We start from the raw sequence: 23682 nt of genomic DNA, 5'->3' as shown, positions 1-23682 counted from the left end.
AGACATGTCTGTCCATTTTTTCCTATAATCTACATTTAACTCAATCAAAATTCAAATAAATATTGCATATACATAATGTCATCATTGTAATAACTTATAAAATATAATACATTTAATAAAGTGCTACATGTAGTTCACATAATTAAAATTTTACAATTAGCTCATACAACAAATGTCCAACCAAACAAATTGAAAGAATCTAATAAAACACACATACAAAAAAAACTAATTGATTCGAGAATTCATCCACTCATTGTACATTTCGTTTGCTAAATTGTCTCGCCAAACAGTCCAGTCAGTGCTGCCCTCTACACTTTCAATCATGTCATCATCGCCATCTTCGTTACCACCATGATCCTCTCCAATAAGCACATGCTCCTCATCAAGTAGTGTGTCCTCTTCAGGGTCGAATTTCATATTAAGCCGAATAAAGTTTTGCAATAGACAACAAGCAATAATTATTCTATTTTGTGTCTTAATTTTGTAGAAACAATAACTCCTCAAAATTGCCCATCTCTTCTTCAGTAAACTAAAACAACGCTCAATAATGTTCCTAGTCGAAGAGTGTTTCTTGTTAAAATATTCTCGAAAATTCCTAGGAGCATTTCTACCATGAGCCCATTCTTGTACGTGGTATCAAGTATGCCTATATGGTGCTAGAAATCCCTTGCAATTAGTATAACCCGCATCCACTAAATAATAATTTCCTACAAATCGAAAGAGATGTATTATAAGGACTATGGAATTTGAATGAACTAAAAATATTGAAATATTTTTGTTACCTAAAAATTAAGAATTACATACCAATTGGTATCTTGAGGTTATTACGACGTGAAATGGCATCTCTAAGGATTCTTAAATCCGAAGTGGATCCTTCCCATCCACTAAGTACGTACACAAAATTCATATCTCGATTGCATATGCCTAGGACATTAGTTGATATCTTACCTTTTCTTGTTCGGTATCTTAATTTATCTTTTTCAGGAACAGTCACATCTATATATGTTCCATCTAATGCTCCTAAATAACCCTAAACCAAAGAAATTGAAGTGTCAAGATTAATTCTATACAAAATGATAGATTATACAAAATCACTACCTCAATTATTTATTACATTTACCTTGAACCATTTCCATCTGGGATCTATGCAGCCATCTGGAATAGGAACAGCTTTTGCAAACAATAGTCTTTGTATACGTATGACCGAGGATAACACCTTGTTGAAATATCTACTTATTGTTTCTCCTGACCTATAAAATCTAACTTGAAGCGTGCAATTCTTTTTATGATGAGCTAGTATTATTAAAAACGTAATCACTTGCTCAGGTATACTTACACGGCATTCATCTCTTAATCCACCTTGAACTTTTCGTAACTCACACAATCTTCCTAATACATCTACGCTCATCCTTAATTCTCAAATGCAATTTCTATCGCCCCCTCCTATTATGTGGTTTAATACATTCTGTCTTACGGGATTAGTATTAATTTCTCTATTCCTAATCAACAAATGTCCTCTTCTCCTATTTCTCAAATACAAAAATGCAAACAATAAAACTAATATCGTAACAACTTCAAGTTCAGCCTGAATCCTAAAATAAAAAAAAAATTGTCTAAATTGTTCAGAGCGGTCCGATGGTTCGTTTCTTCCCTAATCAACACATAAAAATAACTTATATAATTAACACATACTAAAAATTATCAGCAACAATGAGCACAGCTGCCATAAGAGCAACAACAACATAACTCACTAATTATTTTCATTTTTAGTTCAAACAAATAACAAGAGACAAATTCAATACAATTTTTCCATTTCTTCTTATATGATTTTTAGATTGAAAAATCATAAAAAATTAAAAACAAAAAAAATAAAGACAAAGCATAACAAAATTCTTTTGAATAGAAAAAAACAAAAATAAGAAACAATAAGGGGATAGACAGAGTAATACATGATTATGTGACTGATAAAGAGAAGAATAGATTTCTGAAAATTGTAACATGAACGAGCAGTAATTGGCTGCACAAAAAAAACCAATAAAAAATAAGAAAAGATTAGAAGATACAAAATCAGAAGAGAGAAGAACCTAAAAAAAATAAAAAAATAATCAAAAATAAAAAAGAAGATTAAGAATCAGGAAAAAGAAGAAAAAGAAAGAGAGAATAAAGACAAAGCAGAAACAAAATTCTTTTGAATAGAAAAAAAAACAAAAATAAAAAATAATAAAGAGATAGGTAGAGTAATACCTGATTATATGACTGATAAAGAGAAGAATAGGCTTCTGAAAATTGTAACAAGAACGAGCAGTAATTGGCTGCACAAAAAACCAATAAAAAATAAAAAAAAGATAAGAAGATACAAAATCAGAAGAGAGAAGAACCCTAAAAAAATCAAGAAAATAATCAGAAAAAAAAAGAAGATTAAGAATCAGGAAAAAGAAGAATAAGAAAGAGAGACAGAAACAGAGAGCAAGAAGAAGATATTACTGTGAAAGAAGTGAAAGAAGAGGAAGAACATATCGTAGTTGAAGAGGACAACAGAAAGAGCAAGAAGAAGATGAAGAATGAAAAGAGAGAGCAAGAAAAAGAGAGAGTACCTGGAAACGAAGGTCAAGAAAAGTTAAGGTTAGGGTTTTTCACAAGATAATATAAGGGGTAATAGTGGAATAATGAAAAATAACAAGGGACAAAAAGGAGAAAAATTTTTATTAAAAATTCCATGTTTACTATCTTATTTCCGTGTCCATCAGTGTCCTTCGTTTAGAAGTGGACACAAAAATAAAAAAAAAAGTGTCCCAGAGACACTGTGTCCAGTATCCATGTCTCTCAATCCAAACACGTTTTACATATGTACTGTTCATATCTCTATGTCCTGTCCATAGAAACAATTGTAACCTTATTGACATTCGTTCAACACGCGTGTCTTTTGTGTCCAATCGTGTCTTAATAAAAAATAAAAAAAAATTTCTTTAGACACATTTGGATATACCTAAATACAATTATGTGTTAGCGTGTCCAACCTTATTCTTAACATATATTTTTAAAATAAATTTAAAAATAATATATATTATTAATTATTAAAACAAAAAATATTATAAATATTTTAATATTAATAAAATACTAAAAATTATGGTAAAATTGACCATCTTAATGTGGTTGGCTTACTTGGCTTTTGTGCTTAAGGATTTCATCATGCTTTTAGTCTATGATTTTTTCTAAAAGGATTATTTTAGAACTTGATCATCATATACACCACACAACAATGACATTTTTCTTTTGGACAGGAGAAGTTACACCAAATTTGATATGTGTTTAAGAGAATATTTTTGTCATTTTAGAGACAAGATGCAGAATATTAATATTGTTATGTTTAAAAATTTGAATATTAAAAAAATTATACTATGTCGGTCTTGAGCATCAAGAAGACTAAGAATTCGTCTTAAAAACAGTAGTGCTGAAATAGTGACACTCATAAAGCATATTGGATTAAATATAAGAATGTCAATGGGGCGGGGCGGGGGCGGGGGATGTCTCCCTGCTCCCCGTCCCCGCCCCCAGAATTGATCTCCATCCCCGTCCCGATTCCCGCCATGGGGGGATAATCGTCCCCATTACCATTCTCCGCGTTCTCCATGTTTTCTATGGGATCCCATTCCCTATCTCCCTATGTTGAATATTTATATGAAAATTACAGTAAAAAATTAAAAAAAAAAACAAAAAACAAACTACAAAACATTATTACAAACATATCTTATCCAAGATTATAAGTTCAGAAATACAACATAGCAAATCATAGTCCATAAGGGGTAAGCACTGAGCAGGAAGAGTGGCCGGTAGCGACTGACGAGGGGGTATGCTGCTATGGCTGTGACTGTGGATATAACTATGGGGATTAAGAGTTTTGAACTTTTCTGAAAAGTTGGGGCTTGAAAACGGTGCTAAGTGGAATAGTATGAGAGAATTGAAGACATTCAATAAGGTAGGGTTAAGGTTTTCAATAGGCAAAATTACGAAAAAGTCCCTATATTAGAAATAAATTAAGGATATTTAAATAAACTCAAAAATTCGGGAAATTATCGGGGACGGGGTGGGAATCCCCGCTCGGGTCCCCACGCCTGTCTCGGAGGGATTTTAGTCCCTATTCCCATCCCAAAAAAAAAATTTCTCGCTTTCGGGTCCCATTCGTGGCAGTCTCCGCAGGGATTCTCGCGCTTCGGAGAATTTTGACATCCCTAATTAAATGAGGACATTAAGAAATGTAAAAATTTGTTTGAAATTCATTAGGAGACATAAAATTAGTATTAAATTTAAAATTATTTAGTTTTGACTTATTGTTAGGGTTTCTAAAAAAATTGATTTGGTTTTGATTTGTATAGTAATATTTATAGGTATTTTAAATTATATCTTATATAATCTAATAAGATTAAATTAGTTATTATATATTTTAAGATCTTTTAATTTAATTAGTTATCATATTGTTTAGTTATTATTTCTTTTAATTTTAGAATCATATCTAAAAAATTTTGTTCTACTTTTAGATTAATTTATTAGGAATTTATTTAAATATTTTTTTAAGATAATTTATACCATTTTGGTTAATAACTTTTCTGGTAATATATGTGTAATACCCGGTCTAACCGAAATTAATTAAATAATGAGTTAAGTAGGAGCGAATATGGTTGGAATATTTGGCAATTGGAATTTGATGATTTAAATATGATTTTTGGATTCAGTGAATTTTTCCGAGTCGGAAGACATAGTTTTCTGCGTAAAAGCGCGCAGTGGAATTTTGACCGGCAGTACCGGCTGAGACCTGTCTGGTACTGCAGCTGAGAAAATTGATTATGAGTAAATAAGATTAAGAAATGAGGGATTATAATTAGGGGAGGTAGAAATATTTGAAGTGCGATTTAGAGCGCTAATCTTAAAGGTTTTGGTCCAAAATTGGGCCAACGGACAAAAATAAGTGAACCGAGCCTAAGTGGGCCCAAGACCCAACATATATAAACATTAGTTATGAGCATTTCAGCTCATTTTGCCCTAAAGAAGGTGTGTGGGGCGCTGAATTGAGAAGAGAGAAGAGAAGAGAGAAAACCTAACTCTCTTTGATCTTCAAACCACCATAACTTGAGCTACGGAGCTCCGATTGACGAGCCGTTTGCGGTCACGCGTCGCTCTTCTCATCCTCTACAATTCTATCTAAGTTTTGTGGTGAGTATTCCATTCATCTCTGCCCAGTTTTCGAAATTCCCCACTGTTACACGTTTTTGGGAAGTTAGTGTTGAAATCTTGTGATTTTGGGTGTTTAGGGATACTCCAACATGGATTCTAAGTGGGTTCTATCCCTATTTCATATGGGCTGAGGTAAGAAGTGCTCAAACCCTTGTGATTTATCATCTTTATGAGCCCTAGGTTGATGTATGAATGTGATATTGGTTATGTTAGTGCATTTGATGGTTTTGGTGCACAATTGGGAGATTAGTGTTGCTTGAGGAGCTTTGGTGAGGCTTAGGGCTAAGGTTGGTGGAGACTTCCAAAGAAGAGGCTCAATTGATTTTGCTACAAGAGGTACGGTTTAAGTTTCATTTAAGTACCATGTGGTGTGATGAGAATTCCTAGGCTAGATGCCCCTAGGATTAAGTTTGGATTGTGTAAATGGTTGGTGCTAATATGCATAGTTGGTATGTAATGTGAATTAATGATTGGGTTGAGAATTGTGTGGCCTTGTATGCTTGGTGTATTGAAAATTTGATGTTTTGGGTAATGAGTATTGATTTGTGATTTATGCATTTAATTTGTGAAATTGGGCCGGAGGCCGTATATTTTGGGCCAGAGGCCGGAAAGAGGTAAGGAAGGTAAGTTGATGTGTGCATTGTATGATGACAGAAATGATTGGATGAATTTCAGATAATGAATATATGAATGATTGAATTGGTTATTGAATAATGAGGTTTGAGGAGTTGAAGTGTGGAAATTGGTAATTTTGGGTGAAATTTTATAGATGAGGTATGTTTGATTTTGGTTGAGATATATTATGTGGTCATATATGTGAGTATGATTATTGATGCCTTGATGGTATGATAATGCATGAGAGATATGTATGTTGTGATATATGCTTGAGAAATGATTAAGGTTGATTTGGGGGTGAAACCACGTGATAGTGAGTATGATATTGCTTATGTATAATGATGGTTGATTGGAACTAGTATTGTTGGAAATTGGGATGAGGAAGGATGTATGACATGTTGATACGTTTGTAATTTAGCCATTTGCTTGAAATGGGTAAAGATGGTTATATGGCGGTTTTGTGAATCGTGGTAAAGTGTTAATGTATGAGTTGATGAGGCTTGATGTTGATTTTGGTATATTTTGATTGGTTTCAAAAAGGGTTGAAATTGGCATGTTTTGGTTGATTTTGAAAAGAGTTGAAAATGACTTGTTTTGAAAATGGCACTTTGTGGTTTTGTATGAAAAATATGGTTTTTGGGCATACTTTGACGGGACATAACTTGGACTACGGATCTCTGTTTTGTGCCAAATCTGTTTAGAAATGAAATTGGATCCGGGATGTCCATGTCGTTCGAAGAACGGGTAAAAAACGATTTAAAATGAGAGAGTTATGTCCGTCGGAAGATTGGGGGTTGAATCTGTAAATTCTGCAGCTTTTAACTTAGAAAATTTTTAGCAGAATGACCCTCCACGCGTAGGCGCACTTGGCGCGTACGCGTCGTTCTTCGAGAAGGCACCATCCACGCGTGCGCGTGGTGTGCGCGTGCGCGTCGATACGCTGCACCCATTGCCCAGCCATTTTCCCGAGAGTTGTGCCAGAGTTGTGCCAGTCTTGTGCCTGGGGCGCAAGTGTACCCACGCGTACGCGTGGCTGACGCGTACGCGTCGTTCTCTATTTTTCAATCCGCGCGTCTGCGTGAATGGCGCGTATGCGCCGATGAGTTTTGTGGCCATCCACGCGTGCGCGTGGAGTACGCGTACGCATGGCCCTGTTTTCATCCCAAAGTTGATTTTTGAGTTTTAAAAGCTAAATCTCATACTTCTAAGCCACCGATCTCACCCCTCATGTATTAAATCATTATGATATGCCTAGCAATGAGAAAGGAGCTAGGGGATGTGGTAACTTGCGAGTGAAGCAAGGGGAAAAGTTATGATCAATGATGATCAACGATGATTATATGAGATATGGAGGATGACGGTGGGAGTACCGTGTATGCCATGAGCCGAAGGGCTATATTTATTGATAAATGGCTGGTTCTTGATTGGACCATGAGCCGGATGGCTGAGTTATTGCCGGGTCACGGCAAAGCCATTATTGATTATGGCTGAGTATAATTGCATATATGATTAATGAATGAATGTGTTAAATGGATAATAATGGAAGATGTTGAAATGTGATGTGTAACCCCGGGTAGTAGGCAGTGGCGTTGTCCACTTGCTCCGGGTGTGAGACGGAAAAGGATGTTTATGATAAATGAGTTTAATTATGGAATTTTGAATGAATGTAACTCTGATACCTGGGTAGTAGTAAGGGTTGGGGTTCGTCCCACTTGCTCCAGGTTAATGTTTGAGGTTTGATAACAATGAGGATTGATAATGTGAATTGAGATTGATTGAATATATGCTTAAGATACCTGGGTAGTAGCAAGGGTTGTGGTTCGTCCCACTTGCTCCGGGTTAATGCTTAAGATACCTGGGCAGTAGCAAGGGTTGTGGTTCGTCCCACTTGCTCCAGGTCAGAGATTGTGACACCTGGGTAGTAGCGGAAGTAGTGGTGAATCCACTCGCTCCAGGTTGAGCTTTTAACACCCGCCTGGGTAGTAGCCGCAGTAGTGGTTGTTCCACTGGTTCTGGGCTGAGCGGGTAGTAGCAAGGGGGTTGTAGCTCAAACCTACTTGCTCCGCAAGGGGTGTTTCTGTCCAATGGTTAGCTACCAGGACATGTCGGGTTGGCTATATAACCGACAGATGATATCATCAGCCATAGGGCAGGCATACATCATTTGCATATGTTTGAATTGTTTGGGTTTGCCTATTTGTTTTGGATTTCTATATCATACATGCTATGTTACCTGATTACGTGCTACTTGTTCTACTTGTACCTTATTTGTGTATTACTTGTCTGTATTGCTTGTGTTTGTACAACTGAGAGATCCCTCATGTTGGTGTCGGTGGATGTTGGTGGCTGTTCTTGATGAGATGAATTGATAATGCGATTGCATGATGATGATGATTTTTGAATGAGATAATTTGAGTCCCCTGGGTAAACGCAGTGATGTGATTTCACTAGCTCCAGGCGAGGGTATGATGTATTGATATAGAGTTGCTGAGACAGAACAACTGGTGATGGTTTTGCTTATGATTCTGAGTCTGATTCGTGTAAGAATCAGCGAGTTGGGAAACATGTGTAACATGAACTAGATTTAGTATCCCCTTACGACAGATGCCTATTTATGGATTAGTGAGAATCTAGGCTGGATACTTGGTGAAAAGGAGTTTAGGATGCTTAGTGAGTTTTTATTGCAGTGCATTGTATTTATTTGGCACTTTTACCGTACTGGGAACCCATGGGCCCGGGGTTCTCATTCCGTATATATCTCTTGTTTTTCAGATACAGGTCCAGGTGCTCAGAAGTGAGCTGTGGTTCGTCTGAGAGCCGGCGAAGATCTTTATTTTCTCTACTTTGTGTTTTGCTTAGAATCTCTCCACCTTTGTTTTGAAGATATTATATTATGTGTTGAACTCTTTTGAAACTTGCCTATAGAGGCTCTTATGTTTCCCTTGGGAGAGATTAGGATGTACTGTTGTCAACTACTTTCATACTGTACCCTAGCCGGCCTAAACTTCGCGGGTCGCGACTAGTGGCTATTTACTTATGTTATATATATCTATCTGTTATCTATCTCTTAATCTCCTTTATGCCTTGTCCATATATCGCTTTCGGCTTCACGTTTTATCTTTTCGTTGTCGAATCGTGAGTGATACGTCTTCGCGATTTTATTTCTACTCTTTTCAGGCTTCTCGATTAATACTCCTTTCGAAATTACCTATATTTATATAAAAAAAAAAAATCCACCCGTGAGTCGTACCACCGTAATATCATTGACTTATGACTCGAGTATAAGGATTTGCATATTAGGGTGTTACAATATATATATATATATATATATATATATATATATATATATATATATATATATATATATATATATATATATATATATAGGATCAAATAAAGTGAATGATTTACTTTATTTGTTACAATAAAAAATTTAAAAAACTCAGTTTAAGACCATCTCCAATAGAGAACTCATCCCAATTCCTATTTATAGCCCACCTGTCATAAAAAGTAACTCCACATCAGTTTTTGCGTCATAAACAGTAAATAGGAACTCAAAGCGTCTTTCTCTTCTCCAATAGAAGGAACTAACTTTAGTTCCTATTGTGATCCCACTTAATTAATTAATTAAAATACTTAAAATTAATGTAATTATTTTTTTTAATAATATTATTTAAATTTATAAATTTAAAAATAATTCACTATTAAAAGATATTAATTATTAAAAAAATTCATATATAACAATAAATACACAATATATAATTTCGAATTACACTAATTTATAAAATTATTTAATAAAAAAATAAATAATTAATATAAATTATTAATTAAATAAAAATTTAATTATTTAATCTAATTAATTATTATAATTATTTACATTAATTATAATTTAATTATTTATTTAATTATTATTTAAATTATTAATATAAATTATTAATTAAATAAAGATATAATTATTTAATATAATTAATTATTATAATTATTATTGAATTAATTATTATTTAATTATTTAATATAATTATTTAATTAAAAGTTTTATATAATTATTTATTTTTATAATAACTTACCAAGTAGCAAGTTATTATCAATGAAAATGAGTTTCCATTCAGAGAGACTCTTCTTTCTCAAAAGGTGTGTAGGAACTCATTTCTTCATCTCTCCAACAGTAAATTTCTGTGTTTGTCAGAAATAGAGCCTTCACTTGTTGCCCATTGGAATTACTCTAAGATAATTCTTATTTCTTAATATTATTAAAGTTTCCTACCCCATAATCTACTATAATGAAAATTACCGATGCACCAATTTATAAACCATAGGTTCAATTATAATGTTGACTTTTTAGTAAAGAGCAAGAAGGAATTTAATTTTAGTAACTAATGTTAGATATAGCTAATCCAACACAAAATTAATGAGAGACAAGCTTGATTCTAATGTTTGTGTTGAGACGAATGTTGGCTAAAAAATACAATTTCCTAACAAGATAAGTGAAATTTTGAGTGATATTATTCAGACAATTATTACAATTATCCAATTATTATTACAGTATCTGTACCGCTATTTTCGTGTTTTTTTATTCTCTGCAATTTTCCATTAAATATTGCTACTTGCAAGTCATTGTAGCTGTTTAATAAAGAATTATCTAAATAATAAATCTGAATAAAATATTATAGTAACTAAAGTTTAATTTTAAGAAGTAAATTATTTTTCTTTAAAAAAGGAAATGATTGAGCTTGACTGTTTGAGCATAAGGTTAGGTGGCATGCCAATAGCCATACAACTAAAGGCTCCGTGTGGAAAGAAAATATGGCTGGTCAATATGATTAGGTTGGGATTAAATTTTTTAAGAGAGTCACCAAAAAATCTTATAGATTGATATATTAAAATTAAAACAACCATACGTAAAAAACAAACTACTAAATTAATTATATATTGTACTATAAAATACCCATAAAATAATATAAAATAAAACATATATCTATAAAATATATATAGACTAATTTAATAGTTAATTTTTTTATATATATATATTTTTAATTTCATAGACAGTTTAAGAAAAAAAAATCAAATCCTTGTTAGACTTTGATCCTATCCGGTGGGTCCTCATGAATCAATGTTTGAAAGGGAAACTTATGCTTATGATATCAACCTATCGATCAATCAAATGTATTAGATGATAATGTAGTGTCTAGTTTCCAACTGCCACTTTGAGCTTTATGATTCAAAGTTTCCAACTGTATCATAAATTAAATTAATATTTCAAACTTTTGACAAATTCAATTAGTCTCTCTTCAATTTGTTAGAGTAAATCTGAAGTCTAACCTAATTTTCCATCCATATTTTATAAATCTCTCTAAATTTAATTACGAATAGTACCTGTACATGTTGTCCAAAATACTTTTAAAATATTATTATTTTTTATTATATATTTATTTATTTTTAATCTATTTATCATAAATATATTTTTTATTCATTCTCATTTTTATCCTTCTCTCTTCCTTACTTTTTCACTTTTAATTTTCCTTTTGTTTTTTTATGAATAAAGTACATTTTTTAGGCCAAAAATTTGAATATGAGTGAATATCTAATTCGATCTCTGATAATTACTACGAAGAAACTACGAGGACTTCAAACAAAAAAAATATCTTTTCTAATTTCTGATCTTTATTTTTATGGGACTGATTAACCTTTGTTCTAAAAAAATATTGATTTTTTTTCTGTACAGAAACTAATCAGTCCTATAAAAATAAAAAACAGGAGTCGAAAAAAATATTTTTTTATTAAGAACCTTGTTGTCTTTTAAAATAATTATCACAGACCGTTTAAGATTTTTCTCTTTGAATATAAATTTATATTAGTGTTATTTTTGAAAATAGAGATATATGATGTTAAACTTTAAGATGGAGGACTCACATTTCTCGAAATAGACAAGATATTTTTTATGTTTTTATTTTAAATTACTCCAAAAACAACTCATTTATTCGATTTTATAAAAATTCAAAAGAGTGTCTCTTCTAGTGAGAATTATTTTATATGTATCTAATTATTAATATTCTATTTAATATTAATACATTAGTATTAATATATTTAGTTATATAAGTATATATAACAAAGTATAATAATAGAATATAAATTTAACAAAGATCGTAACACACAAATAAATATATATACAACAAAAAATAAATTGTTCTGGCCCAGTTCATCAGACCTACGACCAGGGTCGAGCGGACTTTTGACCCGACGGATTGACAGGAGCCAACCACGGGACGACCCAAGCGACATCCTTCCCTTTTTGCGTGAACCTGGACAACTGGAGCTATGCAGCTGGAGAGGAAGCTTTCAGGAAGGAGGACCTGCCTATATGGGGACCACGTAAGTACAGACTATATAAGGGGAGGGTCCTACCCCTCCCCCAAGTACGTTACCTATCCTGACATAAACCTTCCATCTCGTACGGACACTGACTTGGGCGTCGGAGTCCTTTTGCAGGTGGACCACCCCCTTTTTTCATACACTGCTCGACAACCCGAAAGAGCTGCGTGCCAAGGCCCATTTTCACCTATCTCCCAGTCGCTCCACTTTTCTCACCTTCAGATCCAACCCGTTCGACAAGCGAGCTACCAAATATTGGCGCCGTCTGTGGGGACTGGCGTGAATAGATTTCTTACTAGGCCTGGTGGATGAGCAGGAAGAAGAGGGAGTGCGTGAGGAGGAGGGAAATCGCCTCATGAGCAAAATAGCCTCAGTGGCTTCCTCTCACGAGCGCATGAGGACCCCCTTCCGTAGGAACGACCCTCCTTACGTCTCTCCCAAAAGATGTCCCTCCGAAGGAACGGTGGTGACAGGGCAAGGATCATGCAGAAACTGCGTCACCCGGTGTAAAATCTTGAAAGGGAGATAGTGGCCAAGGATCGCTACCGACCTAGCCCGAGCATCTCCCGCACCCGGTCTCCAGCCAGGAGATCGGAAGCCCATGGAAGAAGCCCATGGAGGGACTGTGCTAGGCGTAGGGGAGGCGCTCGATCTCCCTCGACCCGTGACGGGTCCGAGAACTAGGAAGATAATAGGGAGAAGCCGAGAAGATGGTGCGATCCCATAATCATGGGAGCAACTCCCCTTCACCCCTCCATTCTCAAGGTCCGGCTGTTGAAACACTTCAACAAGCCAATGGACATGAGATACGATGGAACCCAAGACCCCAGGAACACCCGATGGCCTTTGAAGCTAGGATGAACCTCAAGGGTGTTGGAAATGCGGTGAGGTGTCGCGCTTTTCCCGTAACCTTGGAAAGACCAGCAATCCGGTAGTTTAATGCGCCATCACAGGGTTCTATTACGACCTTCTGATACATCACCCGCAGTTTCTTAGCACAGTTTACTACCCGCATCGCCAAGGCTAAACACCCGATTAACCTCCTGGGGATAACCCAAAGAACCTATGTGCTGACCAGAAAATTCCTCGACAAGTTCAATGACGAATGCCTGGAAATTGACGGATTAACCTACTCAGTGGCCAGCTTATGTCTCACGAATGGGTTATTAAACAAAGACTTCAAGAAGCATCTTACCACGAAACCTGTGAGGACCATGCAAGAGATCCAGAATGTGGCGAGAGAATACATCAATGATGAGAAAGTGAGCTAGGTGGTGACTGCTAACAAACGGCAGCCAGCTAACCCTTCCTCACGCCAACTCAGGAACACGGAAAGGTCAAGAGAGCCCTCCAAGGACGGAGGACCGACCAAGCCCTTCAAACCTTCTCCTTAGGTTGGGAAGTTCACAAATTACACCCCTCTAATGGCCCCAATCATCGAGGTCTTCCAACAAATTGCCGACAAGAGAATTCTGTCGAAACTGTGCCAGTTGAAGGACAGAACTGGCAGGAACAAGAGCTTATACTGCGACTACCACAAAGATTTCAGCCATAAAACTCAAGACTGTTTTGACTTAAAGGACACGTTGGAACAAGCCATTCGTAAAGGCAAACTGATCGGGTTCTCGCAATTTATAAAGGAACCTAGAAGGAGAGAACACGAACGCTCCGAAGAAGACAGGAACCGAGTAGTAAAGTCGAGGCAAGGACCTAGGGAGGATAATGAGCGCGGCCTCATTGTCATTATCGTCGTAGTCGGTAGAGACGCACCCCCTAGGTCGAATACCGCGACAAAGAAAGACACCAAGGTCCTGGCCGTGTCGTCAGGTACCAATGGGATGTCGTCTAGGGAGCCACCTAGAATATTGTTTGGGCCAGAAGATCAGTGGTTCCACAACTCCCCGGAGAACCTCCATGGTAATCACGGCCAGAGTCAGAACACACCTGGTCAAATGGATCCTTGTCGACACGGGAGCCAATTCAAATAATATGTTCAGAAACGTGTTTGACACCCTGGGACTCTGAGATATCGACCTAAAAACTCACCAGCACGGGGTCGTCGGCCTAGGATACAACTTCATAATTCCCGACGGAGTGGTCACCCTCCCGATTAGCATCGGAGGAGGAGAAGGGAGAAGATCGATAATAGCTGAATTTCTTGTCCTAAGGGACTCCACAACCTACAATGTCAGCTTAGGAAGGAAGATGATAAATGAGCTCTCTACTATGATATGCACAAAGTTTTTGGTTATGAAGTTTGTTGCAGATGATGGCTCAGTGGGATCCCTTAGAGGGGACATAGAAATGGCGGTTACATGTGACAACGCCATCCTCTCCTTAAGGAAGAAATCAAAGGAAGCGTGCAAGGTATTTTTGGCCGACTTAGACGCTAGGGTTGACGACAAGCCGAGGCCTGAGTCAGAGGGAGACCTGGAGAAGTTTAGGGTTAGGGACACGGAGGACAAGTTTACCTTCGTAATAAATAAACCCCCCATAACCTACAAGAACCCCTTATGGAGGCCGTCCGGGCAGACAGAGACTTGTTCGCTAGGACACTAGCAGACATGCTGGGGATAGACCCCGATTTCATGTCCCATCGACTTGGCATGAAGCCGGAAGCCAAACCCTTTGTGCAGAGGCAGAGGAAGATGTCCATAGAGAGAGCTAACGAGGTGGCCAAGCAAACAGCCAGCCTGTTAGATGCAGGGTTCATTAGAGAGCTTGAGTACTCGACATGGTTGTCGAATGTAGTCCTCGTCAGAAAGGCAAATGGGAAGTGGATGATGTGCGTTGATTACTCAGACCTCAACAAAGCGTGTTCAAAGGACTCCTACCCCCTTTCCAACATTGACGCCTTGGTAGACGCGGTAGAGGGATATCGCTACTTAAGCTTCATGGACGTGTATTTGGGGTACAATCAGATACCAATGCACAGACCAGATGAGGAAAAACGGCGTTCTTAATGCCAGGAGGCACTTATTGCTACAGAGTAATGCCATTCGGCTAGAAGAATGCAGGAGCAACCTACCAAAGACTAATGAACAAGGTTTTTTGCGACCTTATCGGTAAGTCGGTAGAAGTCTATGTCGACGACATCCTGGTGAAAACCAGCCAACCAGAGGACTTGGTCGGTGACTTAGAGACCATCTTTATGACTCTTCGCAAACATAATATGAGACTTAACCCCCTCAAGTGTGCCTTTTCCATGGAGGCCGGTAAATTTCTTGGTTTCATGATAACCCAGAAAGGGATTGAAGCCAACCCTGACAAGTGCGAAGCCATCCTGCGGATGACCAGTCCAGGATATGTTAGGGATGTACAAAGATTGGCCGGAAGGCTTACAGCCTTATCTCGTTTCCTTGGTGCATCAGCAGCCAAGGCTCTCCCTTTCTTCGATCTCATGAGGAAATGGATAGCCTTCGAATGGACCCCAACTTGCGAAGAAGCCTTCAACCATTTCAAAGAGATGCTCTCAGTCCCGCCAGTCCTGGGCAAACCCAAAGACGGCGAGACACTATTTCTATACTGGCAATAACGAAGCCTTGGCGGCCGTCCTTGTCCGAGAAGAGGATAAAGTCCAGCAGCCAGTCTATTTCATTAGCAAAGCACATAGCTAAGGTACAGCAAGCTGGAAAAACTAGACTACACACTCCTAGTTTCATCTCGAAGGCTAAGACAGTATTTTCAAGGGCATTGGGAGGACGGATCAAGCCATTCGCCAAATCCTACAAAAGCCCGACCTGGCGGGGCGAATGATGACTTGGGCAATTGAGCTGTCCCAATAAGATCTGCAATATGAACCTAGACATGCGATTAAAGCCCAGGCAATGGTTGACTTCCTAGTTGAAGTAACAGGAGATCCTCACGAGAAACCAGACACACGGTGGAAACTCCATGTCAACGGAGCCTCCAACCAAACGTCCGGAGGAGCAGGTATAATTCTGGAAAGCTCAAAGTGGGTGGTGTACAAATAATCTATCAAGTTCGACTTTCTGGTCTCCAATAACCAAGCAGAGTACGAGACCTTGATAGGAGGGTTGCTCTTGACAAAGGAACTCAGAGCAACGAGGGTTGAGGTAAAAAAGACTCCCAAGTCGTCACCTCCCAAATCAACGGGACTTACCAAACCAGAGACTCCTTGCTACAGAAGTACTTGGAGAGAGTCAAGAAATTAAGTGAAAACTTTGAGGAGGTTGAGGTACACCACGTCCCAAGAGAAAGGAACGCCCGCACCGACCTTTTGTCAAAATTGGCAAGCACGAAGCTAGGATTGGGAAACAGGTCCCTGATCCAAGGACGGATAAGGGAGCCCATGGTAACCTTGTGTGTAGCCCAGGCAGACGACAACCCGCCGTGGATCGACCCGATCGTCAATTTTTTAGAAGCCGGATGACCCCCTAACGATGACAGGACTGCAAAGGTGATAAAAAGGGAAGCGGTCAAGTACGTGATAATACAAGGCCAACTATTCAAGCGGGGACTGACTCAACCTTTGCTGAAGTGCTTGCTCCCCGACCAGAGGGACTACGTTCTGGAGGAAGTCCATGAAATGTGTTGCGGCCACCACATCGGTGGGAGTTCCTTGGCCCGGAAGCTCGTTAGGGCCGGCTACTATTGTCCCTCAATGATGTCTGATGCCCAGAATTCGTAAAGAGGTGCAAAAAGTGTCAAGAAAATTCCAACTTTTACAGAGCCCCAGTAGCAGAGCTAAATCTATTAATGGCCCCCTGACCTTTCTGGCAGTGGGGAGTCGATTTACTAGGCCTTTCCATATGGTTCCTAGGCAGGTCAAATATCTGATTGTGGCCATCGATTACTATACCAAGTGGTTCGAGGAAAAGCCGCTAGCCAGCATATCATCGGCAAATTGCCGAAAATTCTTGTGGAGGCAGGTTATCACCAGGTTCGGCATACCAGAAGTCGTGATATCGGAAAATGGGACGTAGTTCGCTAACAAGAAGTTCGACGAATTCCTTTTTGGCTTGGGGATAAAGTAGAAGTGTTTGTCAGTGGAACACCCACAGACCAACGGCCAAGTTGAAGCAACCAACAAAGTAATCCTCCAAGGCCTCAGGAAGCGACTCGACCGAAAGAAAGGGGCATGGGCAGACGAACTTGCATCAGTCTTGTGGTCATACAGAACGACACAACAATCCTCCACTTGGGAGACGCCTTTCCGGCTCACTTATGGAGTCAACGTTGTGATCCCCGTGGAGGTCGAGGAGCCTAGCCCACGACTACTCCTCGGGGGAACCAATGAAGCATTGGAGAAGGATCTGATTGACGAGACTAGGGTGTTGGCTCATTTGTCAGAAACAATGTTAAAGCAAAGAATAGTCCTAAGGTACAACTCCAAAGTATTGAAGAGGAATTTTGAACCCGGGGACTTGGTTTTATGGCACAATGATATAGGCCAGCCGATAACGAGAGAAGGCAAGCTAGCGGATAACTAGGAAGGCCCGTACAGAGTAAAGGAAGTTGCTAGAAAGGGAGCTTACAGGCTGGAACGACTAGATGGGAAGGAGGTCCCCAGGATATGGAATGTGGCGAACCTGAAAAGGTTCTAACCGTAAACAGTAAGATGCTTTTCTGTTTATCCTTAACCTACTTGTTTGCCCATTCATTTTTTGTTCCTCTTAATTTGTGTATTAATTATCTCACTCTACATGGACTTTTACCATTTTAACATTTCAATTATATGAATTCTGGTTTACTTTGTATGATTTGCATACCAGTTATTTTACCTTTCTCTTGCACAATTAATAACACCACGGCACCTCAGGACCGATCACCCCGGGAGCCACCCAGACCAAAACAACTATGCAATGGCTATGAAAGTTGTCATACAATTAAAGTGGTCAAGGATAGCCACAGGTCGGCTCAACAGTTAATCGTTTAAAACGAAATGGTAAAAGGTTTACAAAACTACCAAGTTCAAAATATAAAACAAAATGCCACAACGGCCTAAAAGGTACAAGTATTTCACAAAGTCACTTCCTTAGGAGGTCGACAATCTTGCCATCCTAAATGGTCTTAAAGGCCCCAACAGCTGAGACATCAATGTCAGGAGCCAGCAACTTCAACTGCGCCTTGTAGGGATGACCAAAACCGAACCAGACCAAACAAAACCGATAGACCGAACCAAAAAAAATAAAAAATAGAATAAATCGAAAACCGAAAAAACCGAAAAATTAAATGTTTGCTGTTTTTAGTTCGGTTTGGTTCGGTTTTCGATTCTAACATAAAAAAAACTTGAACCAAACCGAACCGAACCGCTACTCTAATTTAAAGCCCCAAAATATCTTAAATTAAACCTATCCCTAATAATACAATTCCCTAACACTCTCACTCACACTCTCCTTCACTTATGCGCCGCACAGCTCTTGGACGAAAGTCTCTCTCCACGCTATTCCTCACATAGTCAGTCAGCCTCTTCACCATTGCAGTCACAACCCATCCATTTTCTTCCTTTCGCAGTTTGTACTCATCCTTTTCCTCTCTCGCAGTCGTAGCCTCTTCCTTTCCTTCTCTCACAGTCGAAGCCGCCGCCGTTTATCGCACATGTCTCCCGCCAGTCGCACTTCGTCGCCCATCGCGTGTTCGTCGTTGAGGCCGTGTCGTCTATCCAGTCTCTTCTTCATTTTTCTCTGTAATGGAATCTAAGCCTCAGTTTTTTTTTCTGATTCTATTTTTGTAATTTCTGGTTTAGTCTTGTTATTGACTCTAATTTGTAATGAACACTTGGTTGGCTTGTTCTTGATTCTATGGTTGAGTTGTTGATTTTGTTTTTGTTTTTTAATTTCGAAATTTTTGTTCTGTTTTGATTTAGGGTAATTTTGATTTAGAGTTGATTCTGAAGTTTTTGTTTATTTAATGATAATACAGGAAAGGGGAAGGTAAAAGAGGAAGAATGTGTAGAATTGGTGAAAAGGGAAGGTGAAAATTTTTAGAATTAGCTTGATTGTATTTCTGATTGTCCCTTCTTGCATTTTTTTTTTTTTGCTTCTTGATTTTTCTGAGTCAGGTTAATTATCTAATTTGAATTTGTGGTTTGGTATTCTAATTTATGTTGTTTAATTTTGACCTATTTCTAATTATTTATTAATTTTTTTATATATATTATTATCTGGTCATGTTCTCTATTCTGTGCTGAATTCAGTCTTTAGAGAGAATAATGATTGAGCTGCAAAACATAATCAGCATATAGTCAATCATGTTGCTGTAGTATTAATATTTTGATAATATTTTTTTGGAAGACAGTTTTAAATTACCTGATATATGTGCAGCGGATAGAAGTAATGGTTGATTGATAATAGTTATTGCCTTCCATCACCCATTGCTATGATTTAGTCAATTTCTTTATCAGCTTAAGTTTTGCATACTATGATTCATATGGCTATGGTATTATGGCTTACTTTTGTTAGGCAAGGATGGCTATAATTTTACATTTTTCTAATGATTGAAAAAACCGAACAAACTGAACCAAACCAAACCGATTTTAATTAGTTTGGTTTGGTTCAGATGATTTATATAAAAAAATCAAACCAAATCGAACCGCAGTTCAATTACACAATTGGATTGGATGATTTTTCTCTTAAAAATCGAACCAAACCGCACTGCGAACACCCCTAGCACCTTGATCACCTCCTCGGTAGCCCCAATGGCGTTCCGAGCATGCTTCACAGTCTCTTTGTTTTTCTTCTTCAGCTCGGTGGCCTCGGCCTTAGTGGCATTTGTCGAGGAAACAGGATCAGCAAGTTTCTTGTCTAGTTCTTCTGCCCGTCCTCGAGCAGTGTTAAGTTGGCTCTCCAGGGTAAGCTCCCTCTCGGTGAGACGAGCAACCGTCACGTCGGACTCCTTCACCTTTGCTTTGGATTCGGACAGCTGAATCTTCACCGATGTCACCTCCGCCTTCAACTTGTCCACAGACTAGAAGGCCACTTGGAGCTTACCTTCCAGGGTCCGCGCACCAGCCAAAACGGGCTCCACTTTTCTCGCTATAGCGGCAACCCAGAGCAGAGTACGATACACCCACCTTGCCTGGGAAGCGAGGTCCCCACCATGAATGAACTCCTCGGTGCCAGGCAGGAGTTGCGAATCGATGAAGGTCCCAGCATCGAAGTTCCTTTCAATAACAGTGAGCGCCCCCTCTGGGCTCGAGGTTGATTTCCTCTTCCTAGGATTTTCGAGGATGGTTACCTCGGGACCCGCCTCCTCTTCCAGAACCTTTGGTCGGGGGTCAGACTAGTGCTTGTGCCGATCACCTCTGCCTGAGAAGTTTGTTACTGCACTTCGGGAGCTGGGGAGTGCAGAGATTCGTTGGTACAAGTGGTGGAGCTACCATCACTATTTCTAGGGAGGAACATCGAAAATAGATTATCAAGTCCGACTTGCTTGTCAACCATGGACACTGAAACAAGGAAACATATAAGAGTTTGTTAAGCAACACACTAAGTAAGCAAACAAGTCAAACATAAGAAACGGGGAAACTACGGCTAGCCGACCACTCACCTATGTAGCTCCTACCCATCTCACGATAACCCATTAAGAGGTGAGGGTTGACATTTTTTACTAAAAATAGCCAGCAACACGTCAGCTATGTTTTTATTTCGCTGGGTCAAACCCTTGTAAGTCACATTCGTGAAGACATTAGCCCCGGCACCAAAACTCCAATAGGTCGGGATACAGCACTCACCCTCTAAGGTCAGCCAGAACGGATGCTGACCTTCGGCGGGCCGTACTTTGAAGTACTTCTCCTTAAAGCCATGATAAAAATCTTCGAACAATCTGAAGATCCTTCTACCTTGGGCTGCCCGAAAAGACATGTACCCTTTCTTGGCTCTCCCTTCTTTGAAGGGATTCGTCAAGACGAAGAACCATAGAAAAACTTCCACTGAGACCAGCTGCTCCAAATATTCACACACCATCTCAAAGCACCGAATGGAGGCCCAACTGTTCGGATGTAGTTGTGATGGAGCCACATCACACCGGTTTAAAAGCGCCATCTGAAATGGGGAGAAGGGGAACGAATCCATAGGTTGGTAAACAGGGATTTATACAACCAGATCCAGTTGGCAACTTGGGGGTGTTCAAGTTTAGATGGCATATCCATTCCTAGTCCCAAGAACAAACGCTTGATAACGTTCCTTCTCAGGACCCCCTCCACAAAGCAGATCAGATTGACAGAAATCCGTGAGCTCCTCCAGGGTCATCCTGGAAGGGGTATCTTTTACGTCTAAGGTAACCCAGGCGTATCGGTCCACGGAAGCTTTCGTGGTGGGATATTGTGCCATACTTACAAGGGGGAGCCACCGGTTAAGTCAGACCGGATGGTCGGAAATCCGGGTGCTACAAAATTGACACTACAACCTACTGTGCGCTAATCTACGGTTAAAGGTCAACCAAAAGGAAACAGCGAACCTAATGGGACCCTTAAAAAAACCTATCTAGTAGTAGTCACACGCAGTATAGGAAGCATAAGAATAAAGCAACAACAACAAACAACCATACACATTCCAAGCAGTAAAAAAGCAATGGCAGTACAAGATCAATCCACCAGAAGAAAGGGAAGGACGATGCTTACCAGGAAATAATGAATGAAGAACAGCAAATTCCAACAAAGTGCAATTAAATGAAAGCGAATCGAAGAGCCTAAGCTTGGAGAATCAGAGAGGAGTTGCAGGGGCGAATGAAAGAGTGATGAAAAGAGGAGAGAGTCTTGAAACGTAAAGAAAGGAAGGCACAGAAACCGAAATGTAAATGACATTGAGTAAAGCAAAAGGCAAGGGCAAAAAGAACTTTTCACTCAGGGTTCAAATCAGCCATAATGAGCATTAAATGCCCAGTGCGAGAAACGAAGTGACGATTGACATCTCCCAAGAGTGGACGGATGCTAGTCGCACATAGGGGGCATGTCCCTATCACGAGTGGCCGATCTAGCAAAGAGCCAACCACAGGAGGAATCAAGGAAAACGCGCCGGCTACAGCCCGCATAACCATAACCAGCGTGTTGGGGGCACTGTTCCGGCCCAGCCCATCAGACCTAGGACCAAGGTCGAGCGGACTCTCGACCCGACGGGTTGACAGGAGCCAACCGCGGGGTGACCCGAGCGACACCCTCCCCTTTTTGCGTGAACCTGGACAGCTGGAGATATGCAACTGGAGATGAAGCTTCCAGGAAGGAGGGCCTGCCCATGTGGGGCCCATGTCAGTACAGAATATATAAGAGGAGAGTCCTACCGCTCCCCCGGTACGTCACCTACCCTAACATAAACCTTCCATCTCGTATGGACATGGACTTGGGCGTCAGCATTGTTAGCAAAACCAGACTGGCTGGTTCAACTGAAAAACTGGTGAACTGGATCCTATACCGGTTCGGTCCAGTGTTTCGACTGTATAAGGAATCAAATCAGTACAAATCGACCAAACTCAAAATGAACCGGTACGAACCGGTAAAACCGGTCCGACCGAACCGCTTAGGAGTGAAAATATTTTCAAAATGCTTGAAGTAGGATTCGAATTCCTGCCCTCAAGAAAACCAAAACACTCCAAAACCACCAAGCCAATATGTTTCCTATTAAAATTTATGCAAATTATAATACATATAGATATATTTTATCAAATAGTTTACTTTTATTAAATTTATTTTAATTTTAATTATAAACTTACTCATTTTTAAATTAATTATATTTTTATTTAACAATAATTATAAACTCACTTATTTTTTTATAATTATATAATATCTATTAATATTATTTTTTAATAAATACTTGTAGTATATAATAGATATAAACTAATTAATAAATTATTAAAATTTTAAAATAATAGTTATTTTAATATAAAAACAAAATAAAAATATTTATGATAGAGTAAAAATAATAAAATATTTATTGTTCATGTTCTATATTATTTTAAAATAATTTGATATTTTTAAAATGTTAGTAAAAATATATATTTTAAATTTTAATTTTAAATTTTTGACTATTTTTTATTTTTTATTTACATAAAATCGAATCAAACAGTTTAATCAGTAACCTACCAGTTGAACCAGTAATCTAATAATCTAATGACCTGATCGATTCAATTACCAGTTTAATTCTGACCATTATATATGTTACTGTTAATCAAGCCATCTGTAACATCTATACGTATTATCTTTTTCTTTACTTTTATAATTTGTGATGCCAAATTGTCTGTAATTAATATAATTATCTTTTAAAACATTAGAAATACATTAGTATTGACACCCTAACAGTCTCTAACGTATAAATATATATTTCTTTAAAATTTTGCACAAATTAATATTACAAAAACTTTAAAAGTTGCGCCTTCTCCATCCTCGTTTCTAATTTACTTTCTTTCTTTAACATCTCTCTACACAAAACTTTGATTGCTGTTTTCTCTTTAGTTGGAGTTTTTTCGAGATTCTAATCAAACCGCCATTATGATCATATGCTGATGATTTTTTTT

At 38.4% G+C, this 23682-nt stretch overlaps 1 protein-coding gene across 1 annotated transcript; it reads right to left on the bottom strand.

Annotated features, from left to right (window-relative positions):
- Positions 1–225: 225 nt before the first annotated feature.
- LOC112717286 (uncharacterized) lies at positions 226–1408 on the bottom strand. Its single transcript, XM_025769363.1, has 3 exons — positions 1121–1408; positions 805–1030; positions 226–398 (listed from the first exon to the last, which is right to left on the bottom strand). Exons 1-3 carry the CDS (start codon positions 1406–1408, stop codon positions 226–228), a joined length of 687 nt encoding a protein of 228 aa, XP_025625148.1.
- Between the last annotated feature and the right edge of the window lie 22274 nt (positions 1409–23682).

Source organism: Arachis hypogaea, chromosome 10 (genome assembly GCF_003086295.3).
Source record: "Arachis hypogaea cultivar Tifrunner chromosome 10, arahy.Tifrunner.gnm2.J5K5, whole genome shotgun sequence".
In the NCBI taxonomy this organism is placed as follows: Eukaryota; Viridiplantae; Streptophyta; class Magnoliopsida; order Fabales; family Fabaceae; genus Arachis; species Arachis hypogaea.
The sequence above is the reverse complement of the archived record's forward strand: the minus strand, read 5'-3'. Positions and strand labels throughout refer to the sequence as shown.